Raw genomic sequence first — 14,210 nt, forward strand, 5'->3', positions numbered from 1 at the left:
ATAGCACCATTTTCTGGAAGGTCAGACTTCTTCCTTGTCCTAGTTTTGTTATGGCCAGTCCCAGCTCCCTCTGTGCTGGAGGAAGCTGTTGCTGTTCAGCTGCTCTCTAACCCAGCTCTGCCTGGGAAGGGATGAGCCTGGCCCTTGGCTTAATTTTCTCTTTGGTTGCTGCAGCCTTTTTTCTCCCTGTTGTGAGAGGATGGGGAGGGGGCTTGGGCAGGATGCTCCTGTGGGGCAAGGGCTCCCTCGCCCATCGCAAAGTGCCAAGGGCTGGCTTGAGACCCCTTCTGTGGGCTGGGGGGGGGGGGGGGGGTAGATTTTGTTGTCTAAGAGCAGGTTTTGCAGGATGCCCAAAGGCAGCTGGAGGTTGCTCCTTAGCTGGAGAAGTGTCTCAGCAGCTGTAGCGTAGCTCCAAATCAGCAAAGCCCAGAGCAGCAAGAGTAGCTTCTGGTGCTGTGAGCATCCAGCAGCCTGTGAGCTGGCAGGGGTGAGTGAGTGGTGGGAGGCCAGGTCCCCTCTCCCTGCTCATACAGCTGATGGCCCATGCTCCTCTGGCAGGGGAAAGAGCTTTTACTGTATCAGGGTAACGTGACGCAGCCAACTGGACTCAGTGATCTCTGTGGTCCTCCTCAGCCTGGAAGCATCTGTTTCAGGGAGCTCATCCAGTTTTTATGGAGGAGAAATGGCGCCCAGATGCATCTCTGCTGGGAGTTGCTGCTGCTTTGTGCTGGTCAGAGCACAGAGCTGCTCCTTTGTGGGACCGGGGGGGAATCGTGGTGCAGAAGAGCAGGGACGGGCACAAGGTGGGAGCTGAAGGCAAGCTGGTCTGGAAGGGTCCGTGAGCTGCAACGCTGAGCTGATAGAAAAATATGTTCCTCTGCTATAAAGTGCCAGACCTGTTAAGATGGAGGCTCTTTAATTTCCTCTTCATCCTTTCTGGTAATGAAGTCCCTGTTGATTGAGCAGCAGAGGACACCCGTGCTGGGCTCCCCAGGAGAGGTGGGTTTAGTGTGCAACAGCCCACAGGGTCCAGGCGCCTGCTCTGTAGGGCAAGGCTGGAGTTGCTGAGGAACATGTACAACCTTCTCCAGCCTGTGTGTTTGTGGGAAACTAGAGTCAAGTTGGGTAAATAATTTTTTCGTTCCCAGGCTGAGCTGTGGAGAGGTCTCAAGAGGTCTTCTCAAAGGCACCCTGCCTCCCCCTTCCTGGTGCTCCATGTCAGTGTGGGTCCCCAGGGCTGCTGGCATCCCAGCGGGCTCAGAGGAATGTGAGGAGGATGCAGGCTCCTGCTCCCGCACGGCCGGACAGGGAGAGCCTCATGCTCCCATCTGGAGCAGCTGTAGCTTTCCTGCCCCAGGATGAGATGAGGGAAACCACGTTCACAGTTTAAGCAATAAAACAGGAGAAAAGTAGAGCTGGAGGACAGGACTGCTCCGTGCCCACCTGGGTCTCTGTAGGCACCTATGGACACACATCTCTTTGGGGAAGACACAAATAACCCTTCATGTCAGTCTCAGGTGTAACCAGAGAGCACAGCGAAGTGGGATTGCAAAGCACGGCAGCCCTGAGGGACTGCGGGGCCCTCCCCCAGATGCTGCTGCCGTGGTTTTTAGCTGCTCAGTGTGGTTCTTCGAAGTATGGCAACGGATACAGGAGCAGCAAGAGGAAACTTTGCAATCAGATGAGCACCATGACAGGGGATTGTTCAAAAATATACATATGCATACCATATATATATATGCATGTGTGTTTTCCTAATGCATATCCTCATATGCTCTGTAAGGCATGTGCGTTTGCATGAAGGAATGAGTAGTATAAATGGATTTACCGTACATGAGGAGAGCTGCCATCTCAGAGAGGGGAAGGCAGTTCCCAGGGGGACGTGTGAATACGTGTGTTCTTTGAAATCCGCAGTTCCTGGGGTGAGGTTTTTTTTCTCTGTAAGGAGCCCTGGCTCTGCTCAGTCCCTGGATTAAGATGCAGGTGGTCTTTAGGTCAGAGAAACTCTATTCCTCAACTGACAACTACAGGGTTTTATTCTTCAAGAAGCGATAAATCCACAAAAATAAAATTAAAAAAACATTCCCGCCTCCAGCTTCCTCCTGAATTGTCCTTCTGGGGTCATCAGCCCAGGAGCCAAAGCAACGCCCCCAGCCAGGAGGCAGTGACCCTGCTGCACCAGGGTCAGGACAGCTGCTGAGCATCAGGCGGTGAGTACCGTAACAGTACGGAAAAGTGGGGCTGACAAGATTTTATTTTTTTTTAAAAAGGGGTTGTAGCAGCTTTTAATTTATCTTTTCATTAAAAAAATTATCCCAAGAACTGTTGTCACATTGGAGCGAGTCTGTGTGATATAAGTTAATCCTATCCTTCACGGGGAGGAGAAGGAAGAAGCGTGTGGCAGGGTGGCTAATGCTGCTTCCCCTCCGCCTGTTCTTCCAAGTGGCTGACCTGCTCCGCCAGCTCGGAGACCTTGGCTTGGCAGTCAAGCAGGTTGTCCTTCAGTCCCGTTATTTCCTGAGAGTGGGCAGCCAGGGTGCCATTCATGTGGTCCATGTAGTCCCACAGACTGCCCGTGTGTTTCTCCAGTTCATCCCTGATGCCATCCAGGCTCCCCGTAACAGCACCCAGCCTGCTACAGACGCTCTCCACCCGGGCCACCCGGTCATCGAAGTGAGCAATCTCCTGCTGCAGGTCCTGGGCCACGCTCTTGCAGGAGCTCAGATCACTGACGATCCTGGCTTTGAGTCGCTCTAAGTCTCCCTTGAGATTCAGGACACGCCGGTTGCTGAAGAAGAGCTGGGAGCCTTGGTCATTGACTTTTTCCTGGATGGAGTGGACCTCATCCTCGATCTTCCGCTCATGCTCATCCAGCGAGGAGTTGATGTGTGTCATGGTGTCCGAGTACTGGGAGACAGAGTCCTTGAGCCCTGTCAGAGACTTGCTCACAGTGTTCAGGTTGATCTTTAGCAAGGTGATCTCCCCTTGCAAAGCCCCCGATGCTTCCTCCTCGATTCGCCGCTGGATCTCCAGGATGGTGGCGTTCAACTTGCGCAGGAGGTCGTAGTTGCTGTCCATCCGGAGGAGCAGGTCCTGGTTCTTGTTCTGGCAGTCTTCGATCTCTGTCCGGAAGGTCTCCACGTCTTTGGAGGCGGAGGTGCAGCCCAAGGAACAAGTGCTCTCCAGCGTGATGAGGCGATTCTGCAACACCTCGAGTGTCTCATCCGTCCGTTTCCTCATGTTGGCAAGCTCCCCCTCCAGCACGGGCACCGCTGCTCCATCCATGCCCATGGGAGAACTGATGTTGTTCAGCTCCCCCACAATGGTCATGAACCTGTCCTCCAGGGTCTGCATTTTATCTTCAAAGGCAGTCCTCATGCCATCCACCTCTGCCACCACTGTGCCTCTCATGCTGTCCTCTATACCGGAGCAGCAGCTCCCCGTTTCTCTCTCGGTAGCATTGAGTCTGGCTTCCAGGTCCTCAATGCGCCCTTCAAAAAGGTTTCCTAGGGTGACAGTGGAGATTTCTCCATCCAGCCGTGAGTGCAAGTTCTTCTGGGACTCAGAGATGCTGTGAAGGCCTTTCTCAAGGATGTTCATGCGATCAGTGAGGTAGTCCAGGTTGCTACAGCAGCTTTCCACCACCGTCAGCCCTTGGATCTGGGTCTCCAACTGGGAGATCTCTTTCTTGATCTCTAGCTCCTTCCCGTCCAGCGTCTGCTGCAGCCGCAGGTTGGCAGCTTTCTCCTCCTCGCACTGCTGCCGCACCTCCTGGATCCGGAAATCGCACGTGGTCTGGATCTTCCCCAACTTCTTCTCGAAGCCGTCGAGCAGCTCTCCACGGAGGTTGCTCAGCCGCGTGTCCACGTACTCCTCCAGCAGGTCAATGGACGTGAGGGGTGAGGGCCGGGCTGACTCCAGCAGATGCTTGATCTGCCCGTCGTGGTCCAGGACCATGCCGCGAACCTCATGCAGCAAATCTGCCTTGGTTTTCAGCACGTCGCTCACCTCCGTCACTTTGGTCAGGATCTCCCCCACAGGAGGGTACGTGGCGATGTCGGCTTTGTCCGCCACATCCACCAGGCCATCAGGAATGATGCCAAAGCCCACTGTCGAGTCAGGCGTGCCCGGGCTGTTCATCAGGGAGCCGATCATCTTGGTAGTGTCCTCCTGGATGGCCAGCCGCAGGCGGTCCCCCAGGCCGCTCACCATGTTGTGCAGGCTGTCATAGGACTGGGAAAGGCGCCTCACCTCCTCCTCCAGCCGATCCAGGCGGTCCCCGAAGAGGCCGGGCAGCTTCCTGCCTGCACAGGGAAAGAGATAGAGAGGGCACAGTCAGGGCTGGTGCTCCTTTAACTTCCCTCCTTGGCTATCTTCTAGGTTTGAGTCCTTTTCCACACTAACTAACGTTAGCTCCTGCCTCCCTCTTATTGCCATTTCAGCGAAGTATCAGTCCACCCTTCCTCCTTTCCTCTATATCTCTTAAGCTGGTCAGGAGACCCTCTTCTTGGGATCAAGCCCTATGCTCCCAAGTTCAACAGCAGGTGATAAGAACAGCCGGGGGGAACTTCGTCTTGAGCTGCACTCTATCAACCCCCAAATTAATGGGAAAATGCTTTGAAGCAATGAGGAAAGGCAATTTTGAAATGGCACGTTTTGAAAGAATCTAGATTAAAAAAGCAAGTGATCCTCAAAGCAATCAAAAGTCAGGTCTCCGATCAGAAAGCACGTCACCCACTGAAAGTTTGCCAAATTCACACCCTGTGCTGGAACAGAAAGAACCGGGAGGTTTGCAAGCGTGCCGGTGGTGTGGCAACCTGGGGATGTGAAGCAGGAGCAAGATCTCACCATACTGATTCTTCTTTGGTCCTGGAAACAGGTCAGGGTGGCTTTTTGGATAGGGAGGAAGTCTGGGGATTGGAAACATCTTTTGCCCGGGAGGCATTTTAGGGCTGGGATGTTGGGGCAGAAGGCCGGGTTGGTCGGTTGGGCTGTCGTGGCACCCTTCTCCCATGAAGCCTGGGCAGCACCTCCAGGCCAGCTCGGTCACTGTCTTGTATCCAATCTTGTATTTGGGTCTGAAGAAGGTGCGGTACCTTTCCGGGAGAGGGAAGGAAGAGAGAAGACAGTTTAGAGGAGCAACCTCAACGTCAAGCAATAGAGAAGAGCAGGATCATGGGTCCTGTTGGGTGTGGGAAATCCATGCACATGGGAAAGCCTGGCTGAGACCCATGTGCTGCACCTGCAGAGCATGACCCACCTCCTCCAAGAGCTCTTGCTGCACCGTAGCTCAGTGGAGCATTACAGTACCCGTCCAGGGACACAGCTCATTAAGCAGCACTCCAGAAACATGTGCCCACCCTCTCCAGGACTGGACCACAAGTTGCAGGTGTGACAGCACATGGTGAGAGAAGAGTTCTCCCCACCAAGTTGGTAACACAACTAGACAAGCCTGAGAAACAGCCGAGGCATGACAAGGGACTATCTGAGCAGAGCCGTTATTTATGTATCTGGTTTCTGGAGACGTGTCTTTTTTGGATTTTTTTTTTTTAACCTAGGACTCCTGTTGTTAGTTTAGAAGAGCAGCTATAAGTGTATTGCTTTGATCTCTGGCCTGATAGATGACCACTGTGACAGATGCCACACAGTTTGGCAACTTTTGGCCCAGAAGAGCACAAGATGAAATGATGGAAGTGATTGCAAAACCCCTGCAAGAACAGATCACTTCCAAGAGGGGTCTGGGCTGCTTGTCAGTGTGTTTTGCACTTTGAATTGACCTAGAGAATTTCCTAGTGGGGTAAAATAATCCTCTTCTCAACTGTAATCCTCTCCTGAAGCCTTCAGGAGGGTTGAAATACCTTTGGAAAGGTATTTTCTCTATGTGTGGAGGGCATCAGTTTGATCAGAAGCCTAAGTGGCTTGGGCTGGTGTTGCAAGATAGAGCTTTGGCAGTGGGGCATCAGAACCCCGGCGAGGTTTACTGGGGTGATGCTGTGTGGTGTGCACAGAGGGATGGCTCCTTACACCTCCTCCTGCCCCCAACCGGGATGCCCTGGGAGGTTTCTCCATCACCATTTCGGGCACTACAACATTGATCCCCCCCATACACAGCAAACAAGGGTGCAAGCCCACCTCCTTGCCCGGTGGGACACTAACACCCTCCCTCTCTACTCACACTCTACGTGGGGTCCCCACCAGCCCAGGGGGGAGGACTCAGCTGCTCCTTGCTCTTCCATGGCACTTTCCCATGAGGTGGCAGGGCTGAGACAGGACCCCGCCAGCACCCGTGCTCCCCCCACCAGCTGAGCTGAGCTGTGCAGGGCTGAAGACAGCGCATTTCTTACCACCTCTGAAATGCCAATGCTTTGAACCTGCCTTTTGGAAATTTCCAATCTGAATTTACCAGGGCCTGAAAATCCTGAAGTTTGCTGTTTTGCAAGAACATGCACAATCGGGCCCTTGTTCTTCTCCAGCACATTCAGCAGAAGGTCTCGGAGGAGGCAGCACAACCGTCCGTGCTGCAGAGAGGGGCTGCGTAAGGCACTCGCACTTATCCGGTCACTCAGGGCAGCACGTGGGGCCAAGCCCCTGCCACCCGTGTCCCCTCCCAGGTCCTCAGTATCTCCAGCCCAGGCTGCAGCCCCCGGGCAATACCACTTCCACACGACTCCCAGTGCGACACAGCCACCTCCGTACGTGGGCAGGAGGAGAAAACAAACGCAATTCCTCTGTTCTTTGAATCACTCCAAAATTTCTCAATATCAACAATTTCCCAAAGGCATGGGACAGTTTCAAAACAAGCTCTTCTTTTTGTTATTCCTCTTCACAGGCATCGCTGAGTTTCTATGGACTTTCCTTCTGTCTTAGTGTGTAGAAACCTGCCTGGACGTACCACAGCAGGAGACTGCTGCAGCCAGCCACTGTCATGGGGTGAAGCGAGGATGAGGATGGCATCCAGAAGGGCAGGGCACCTTCTCTGTGTAATGCCGGAGCCCTTTGGCACCTCCAAACCCTTCTCCCCCTGCTCCAAATGGCAGTAAGGGGAAGTAATTTTTGCAGCTGCACAAACGTTAGCTGATGGCCCTAGCGCGTGGAAAAACCATGTTTCCCTCTCATGCAGGGATGCAGCATCCAAGGCTGTGCAGAAAGTGCAGCTGTGGGTCCAGCTGCTTTCAGAAAACACCCTGGCTTCACCCTGGTTTTGTTTGAAGGGCTGAAGGGACTGAGCAGTGGACACTGCGGAGACGGGAGAGGCTTTGGGGATCTTGTCCATGGGTACCAGCGGCTGCAGGATGTCCTGAAGTCCCCAAATGCTGCTAAAGCACTTGTGATGGGAGGAAGGAAAGACCAAGTCAGCGAGTGGGTCCGACAGCCCATCTCTGCTGGGAGAGGCTGTGTGTGGAGCCCATGGCACCGCTGGCACATGGTGAGTCCCAGCCGGCTACAGCACTGTGTGCCGGTGCCGCAGGAGGGGTGCCAGGCTCCGACAAAAGCCCCTCTCAGCCCCATTTTCCCTGGTGCTCAGCTCTGCTGCTCTCAGCAGGCCCGGGAAGGATGCAGGAGAGCAGCATTTCTGTGCAGAGCAGCATCCCCAGCCAGGGGCTGTGGAGGGTGGCGAAGCACAAAGCCCCAGTGTCCGCTCCGTCCCGGCTCTGGCTCCGGCACGGCAGGGTGTTTCCCTCCAGCACTGACAAGGTGGCAGAGAGTTTTGCAAATATTTTCCTGGGGCAGGAAGCCCTGAGCCATCCCCAGCCACGAGCTCTGTTTCCTCCTCATCTCGGTCAGGCTCCCACCCAGCTGCCATCTTTCTGCTAAATTGCGGGTCTGTGACAAAATGCTTCCCTGCACACATGCACGTGCACCTCCCAGCTTCCCGTGATTTCCTGATTTATTTCTGATGAGGGATAGAGCTCCCTCTCCCTCCTGACTGATCCCGTCTTGCCTCCTCTCGGCACCGCTGCCCTTCCATAAGCCCTTCGGCCCCTTTCACTGCCCTCTGGAAAATGGAGATTCATGGTTAGAAGGGTGGCACGGGTGCTCGGGAGCCCAAGAAGAGCTGTGACCTGAAGCTGGCAGGGGAAGGGAGCCGTGCCCTGGCGTCCCCCATACTCACAGCACTTTCCCCGGGCACTTGGGTCCCCAGCTGCACTTGTGGTACTCAGCCTTCACGTAGCTCTCGGCCCCGTCCTGCAGCGTGCACGTCACATTGCGCTGCACCACGTAGGCACAGTAGCTCCTAGGGGGAAGCACAGCGAGACACCATCAGCCCCAGCAGACAGCAGTGCCCTGGCTATTCAACCAGCCCCCAGGCAGGCCTGCCTGCCCTTAACATTGCCGGTGAGGTCTCTGTGGGGGGCAGGAGCTGGAGAGACCCCCCCCCCAGCTTGTGCAGCTGCTGGGGAGGGTGGCATCACCCACCCCACCCACTGGAGACGGGGACAGCAGTGGGGGAAAGCAGGGAGTGGGGACAGAACAAAGTCCCCCAGTGTCCAGCCTGTTGCTGGGTGCACAGGCAAGGGGCAGGCAGGCGCTCCTGGTCTGGCCAGGCTGGGTGAGCTGGCTCCTGCTCCTGGTGTCCCCGCGCACCCTGGCTTTCCCCTGCCCTCACCCGACCGCCTCCAAGAGCCCCCATGGGAGCCAGCGCTGCCCAGTCCTGCTAGCTGCCCTCTGGGTGCCAGCCCCCAGCAATGAGGAGCCTTTTCCTTGCTCTGGGTGGGTCCAGGCATCTCCTCTGGGTTAAGGGGGTGCAGCTAAATCCCTGCACCCTCAACACAGCTCTGCTCGCTTCGGCTGTGCTGGGCTCTTTGCTCAGCCTCAGGCAGTGCCTGGCCCACAGCATCCCTCCAAGCCGGTGGCTGCCCCGTCCTCCCCCAGCTGTGGTCACCTGGCAGTTGAGCCCTGCCTGAGAAATCAGTCTTGGTGCTGGAAATAGGCTGAGCACCCTCGCTTTCTGATGTTTCACTGGCAATTTCACTGTCCGCAAGAAACCCAGAGCCCCCACCAGGTAGGTCTGCAGTGCTGCCGCGCTGCCGGAGGCCAGGTGCTGAGCACGGTTGCTGCTGTCATGGTCACGGTCATGTTGTCACCAGTGCTAGGGTCACCCAGAGCCTCAGCCCCAGAGCACAGCGTGGCCTAGGTGGTGAGATGAGCTGGGAGGACAAGCAGAATCCCCAGCAACAGCAGTTATGGGAAGAGTATCCCAGAAATAGCTCCAGCAGTGTGTGGCAGCGGTGGTCTGTCCTCCTGCAGCTCCTGGAGTGCTGCCAGTGCCAGGGCCAGCCCAGAAGCCTTTGGACTTTGCTGTGGGTACTGTCACACTCGGACCAAGTGTGATGCTACAGTCAGCAGAGGGAGGGGAGATGCAGGCTGGCAGCTCTGCAGGGCTGCAGCATCTCGGCTCCCTCCACTATGAAAGCAGGGACACGACCCAGGTCCCAAGCCGGATGGAGGCTGGAAACCTCTTCAGATCCCTTGGATGGGTGGTACAAGGAGCAAAGCCTCTTCCCTTCTGCCATCATGCCTGCAGCTGGGTGCCACAGGGTACCAGCCAGCTCCAGGTACAGGACCGCTCCTGAGCCAAGCAGCAAACCCAGATGCTGAGGGTGAGGTGGCCGGGAGGAAGGCTGCATGGGAAGGGTGTGGGAGTGCTGGTGGGACAGATGGAGGCCAAGGCTCTTCCAGCTGAAGGCAGGGCTGTCAGCAGGAGCAGATGGACTTGGTCCACAGGGGCAGAGACAGCAGGGATGTGCAGTGAGGCAGGGATTAAGGGCACTGGGACGTGGCAGACGGCAGAGCGGGAGGAGAGGACAGCACAGGCACACAGAACAGAGGTGAGGCGGAGAAGGAGGGTCAGCAGGATGGAGCAGATGGGCCGGCGTGAGCTGGAGGTGCAGGGAGGTGTTCAGTGAGGCGGGAGGACCAGCCTCTCCCCGTGTGAGTTGGGGTTGCTGCAGCTCGGCTGCCTGGCCACAGGCTGGGAAGCAGCCAGAGTCCCCTGGCATCACCATTGCATGGCCTGCGGAGAGCAGCCTTGGGGCTGACCAGAGAAATGAGCTGCAGAGCCTCAGCCCAGCAGTCAGGGGCTTGGCATGATGGGCTGGATGGTGCTGAGATACGTCTGGCAGGTGGAGACGAGGGAAGGGACTGGGGCAGTCACAGTGGAGCAGAAGGTTTGGGGAGGACTGCAATGTCTCCTGTTTGGGGGAGTGAGCGTGCACAAGCCTGGGGACAGAGCAGTGGGGCTCTGGCTCACCTGAATAGGGAAAGATAGGTGAAGGAGGGACAAGCACCAATGGCAAACACGTGAAGACAAAGTACATCCCCTACCTATGCCAAGGCCTGCCATAACCCCCCAAGTGCCCCTGTTCAGATGCCCTGAGCAGGCTCCTCCACCTCCAACAGCCCATATGGGGCAGGAGCTCCCTCCATGAAGCAGCAAGGTGCAAGCAGGTTCATCCTCCCTCCAACACCCCGGCTCTCTCTGCTCCCTCCCAGAGGGGACCCCCTGACCCCACAGCCCCAGTGCATCCCCCTTTGCTGCCCCCAGGAGCAGCACCAGCACCTCTACCCCAGCCCCTGGCCGAGGGCTCTCTTTGCTCTCCTGGGATGGGCACCACAACTCCCGGCAGCGACCGACATCTCCAGCCTGCCCAGACGCAAGGGGCTCTGCCCTGGCGAGAGGCTGCCAGGCTCAGAGCGTGTGCAGGGATCTGTGCTGCTCCCTGCTCCTCCAAAAGTGAGTCATTTATCCATGCACAGGGCCACAAGAGAGTGAAGGCCAGCCACTTTTCTTAGCTGGAGGGAAGGGAGATCATGCGTGCGTGTGCATGTGGAAATTTAGAATCACTGTCTATCCATAAATCCAGGATCTACTTACAAACACACTGCAAACCCCCTCTGCAAGTAAGCTAGTAGCCAACACAGGCAGATCTACTAGCCGCTACTAATAAACGCTGCCTACCTGTGACTACTTGGGCTAGGGTGGTTCTGACTCACTCTCCTTCTCAGAAACCCCTTTCCTTCTTACCCACCTGTGGCTAGCAGTTTTATAGCTCCAGCCTGATGTTTTAAGAGTGAGCAGCTGGAAAATGTTACAAGTTTTGGAAAGCTCTCACTGGCACTGCCAGTATTGTTCGTCTCGAATGTTACTTTATTCATTTCAGCTTGTTCATAACACCACATCCTCTTCTTTTCAAAGACTCCCGACAGAAACGGTTCTAGCAAACGAGCAGGGAGGGAAGCGAGCCCCCCAACAATGTTAACAGTCTTTTTGCAATTGAATGGAAAAAGTCTATAGTGTGTGTAAAGCCCACATTCCTCATCTGCCTGAGCTTTCCAGGTTACTTGAAAACATATTTAAACTCCAGCAAGTCTGTGCTTTACAAGCAAACTCCCTCCAAACCAATCTGCATTTTCATGCGTAGGTCTGTGCGCTGCCATCCTCCCCTCCCACACATCACAGCCCTGCACCAGTGTCATGCAGAACAGGTACATGCACCTACCCCATAACCACACACGGGCATCCTATCCCCACCACCCCCAGCCCTGTCCCACATGGGACTGCAGCACACACGTCTCCCGCCGCACACAGCCCCCCAAGCCTTGCTCTACACGGAGGGGGGGGCACCGAGACACAAGGGACACCCCTGCCCTGCACATGGCGCTCCAGCCCCGCACGCCAGCCCGTGGTCAGTGCCCAGCAGCTGGTGTGGGGCAAGGGATGCCCGTGGGCAGTACCGAGGGGACCGCTGCCCAGCAAGGGATGCCCGTGGGCAGTACCGAGGGGACCGCTGCCAGCAAGGGACGCCCGCGGCCGGTACCCACGGTCGGTACCGGGGGTTGGGTACCCACCAAGGGGTCCCCCGGGGATGCTGCCTGCTGAGCCCAGACGTGCGGCCGGTAGCCGGTGCCCGCGGTCTGTGCCCGGTAAGGGATGCTCGACGGGAGGCCGTGCCCGGAAAGCCCCGCCGCGCAGCCGGTGCCCGCCGGATCGGTTGCGCGACCGCGGCCGGGGACGCGCAAAGGGTCGCTTACTTGTGCTTGCCCACGGGCTTGCCGGGGCCGAGCTGCGGGCTGGAGCCGGCCGTGTAGAGGCTGTACCTGCCGCCGTAGGGCAGGGGGGCGGCGGGGGGGTAGAAGGCACCCTTGGCGTCGGCGAGGGCCAGCAGCGTCCCCAGCGAGAGGCAGGCGAGCAGAGCTCCGCGGCGGCGCAGCGCCCGCGCCCGCCGCATGGTCCCGGGCCCGGCGGTGGCGGAACGGGACGGGACGGGACGGGGCGGCCGCGGGCCCCGCCGGGACGGCGCTGCGGAGGGGACCGGAGCGCCGCCCGCTGCGCCCTGCCCTGCCCTGCCCTGCCCTGCCCTGCCCGGCCCTGCCCGGCCCTGCCCTGCCCGGCGGCACACGCTGCTCCGCCGCCCGCCCGACCCCTTTTGTACCGCGGCGGCGGGGGCGGGCCGCGCTCCTCCTCCCGCCCTCCCACAGCCGCCGACCCCCGGCCCCGCGGGCGGGGAGACAAAGCGGCCCCGACATCCCCCCCCCCCCCGACCCTCCCCGACACCCTCACCCCCCCGTCCCGACACTCTCTCCCCACCCGCGCAGCGCCCGCGGTGCTGAAGCTCGACCCGCGCAGCCTCTCAGCGCAGCCCGGGAGGAGAGCGCTGCCGGCCCCGGAGGGGGGCTGGAAGGGGCACGCACGCCCACACCCCCCCTCGCCCCGGCCTCGGCCCCAAAGCCGCCCCTTCTCCCGCTGCCCCCTTCCCCGGGCACCGGGCGGGGGGAGCAGGTGCAGCGGGGTCTGGAGCCGCGGGGGTACCCGCAGGGCTCCTGGGCCACCCCCCCCCGCCCCCAGCCCGCAGGACTGCTCTGCTTCACCCCGACGCCCAGGCTAAAAGAAAGGCTGGAGGGACCTTAACCCTGTCCCCTCGGGGCGCGTTCGGCTCGAGGTGAGCTGTGCTGCTGGAGATTGGCAGCTGTCAATCATTTGGCTGGCACCAGCCTGATGCATCCGGCACCAGCAAGGGCCCAGCGAACCCAGCACCTGGGTTTTGCAGGAAGGGCGATTTTGGAGCTGACCTCCGCCCTCTGTGGCAGATTTGGGCTTCCGTTCCAGGCTCCAGGAGGGAGACAGGGAATCCCTTGCCTTTCCCTGTAGACCCATGGATCTCCCACAGGCAAGGGCATTTCCTCCTAGGTGGCTTTGGAAGGCCGGTTCAGGTCTCCTACCCCTCCTGTGTGCTGCAGAGATCCCTGCTAACCTGCACCCCGATGCCCCCACGCACAGGTGACCCACAGCAGCGGGTGCTGGGCACTGAGCACCCTACCCTGTCCCAACAGCACTCCCCAGGCACCACATTAACCACAGCGGTGTAAGATGCTTTGTGTGAGGCAGGGAGAGGACCCCCACCCGGGACACTGGGCAATTTGGGAAGGGAGTAACATCCCCGGTGCTACCCAGTGGAGGTCAGCTTGCAGCCCTGCAGAGGTGAGACCGTGCCATGGAGCAGGAGATTTTGTCGTATCAGCAGAGCCTGGGCTGAGCATCCCACTGTCCCAGGGACACTTGCAACCTTGGGCATCCCACCGAGAACACGCCAGGGGTTTGATGAGGGTCCTGCCTCGGCTGGCAGAGGCCAGCCCCGAGTCAGCCTGGGCAGGGAAGCACCATGGCGAGGTGTGCAATGCTTCTCTGAAACTCTTGGAGGAAAACAGGAGACGGCTGAGAAAGGGTGGCTGGGTGGGATCCCAACCTGCTGCTGGGGGAAGGAGGCATCAAGGCTTGGGCTGACACTGAGACAGAGATGATAAGATACCGAGACAAACGGCCTTTTTAAGTTAAAAGGAGCCTTTGGCTCGGTCTGAGGTGAATACAGAAACATTAGCAGGAGAAGAAAAACCCTTAGGAGAGCCATGCTGGGGGAGGCAGGCTGGAAAGACCAGGCGGAAAACCAAGAGGAGGAAGTCTGTGTAATGAACCAGTGCATCCTCTCAAGCGGCTCCCTCCTCTCGGTTCAATCTGTTGCAGGGTGTTGCTGTGAGCCGCCGTGCGCTTGTCAGGCTGCACCCCAGAGGTGGCTGCATTATGGTTTTTACATGGTATATTTGGCAGCACATGAAGCACTTCTCATCCAGCTGGTGCATCGAATTGTTCCACGCTGCTGCGATGCTGCAGCAGGGACAGTCTATAAGCAACTCTATAAAAACAAACAAAAGTC

At 58.0% G+C, this 14,210-nt stretch overlaps 1 protein-coding gene across 1 annotated transcript; it reads right to left on the minus strand.

The window, feature by feature from the left end:
* Nucleotides 1–1,685: 1,685 nt before the first annotated feature.
* On the minus strand, nucleotides 1,686–12,230 carry EMILIN3 (elastin microfibril interfacer 3). The gene is made up of 4 exons (XM_075059444.1): nucleotides 12,034–12,230; nucleotides 8,114–8,236; nucleotides 4,849–5,096; nucleotides 1,686–4,304 (listed from the first exon to the last, which is right to left on the minus strand). Exons 1-4 carry the CDS (start codon nucleotides 12,228–12,230, stop codon nucleotides 2,410–2,412), a joined length of 2,463 nt encoding a protein of 820 aa, XP_074915545.1. The 3' UTR covers nucleotides 1,686–2,409.
* Nucleotides 12,231–14,210: the final 1,980 nt, after the last annotated feature.

Source organism: Buteo buteo, chromosome 2, assembly GCF_964188355.1.
Source record: "Buteo buteo chromosome 2, bButBut1.hap1.1, whole genome shotgun sequence".
Lineage (NCBI taxonomy): Eukaryota > Metazoa > Chordata > Aves > Accipitriformes > Accipitridae > Buteo > Buteo buteo.

What these genes read in the sequence shown, in the direction of transcription:
- EMILIN3 (XM_075059444.1), bottom strand. Translation starts at nt 12,230, where the DNA reads ATGCGGCGGGCGCGGGCGCTGCGCCGCCGCGGAGCTCTGCTCGCCTGC. An exon ending in AAGCCCGTGGGCAAGCACAA is followed by an intron (nt 8,237 to 12,033) that starts GTAAGCGACCCT and finishes GCTTCCCCCTAG; the next exon opens with GAGCTACTGTGCCTACGTGG. An exon ending in ACCAAAGAAGAATCAGTATG is followed by an intron (nt 4,305 to 4,848) that starts GTGAGATCTTGC and finishes TTCCCTGTGCAG; the next exon opens with GCAGGAAGCTGCCCGGCCTC.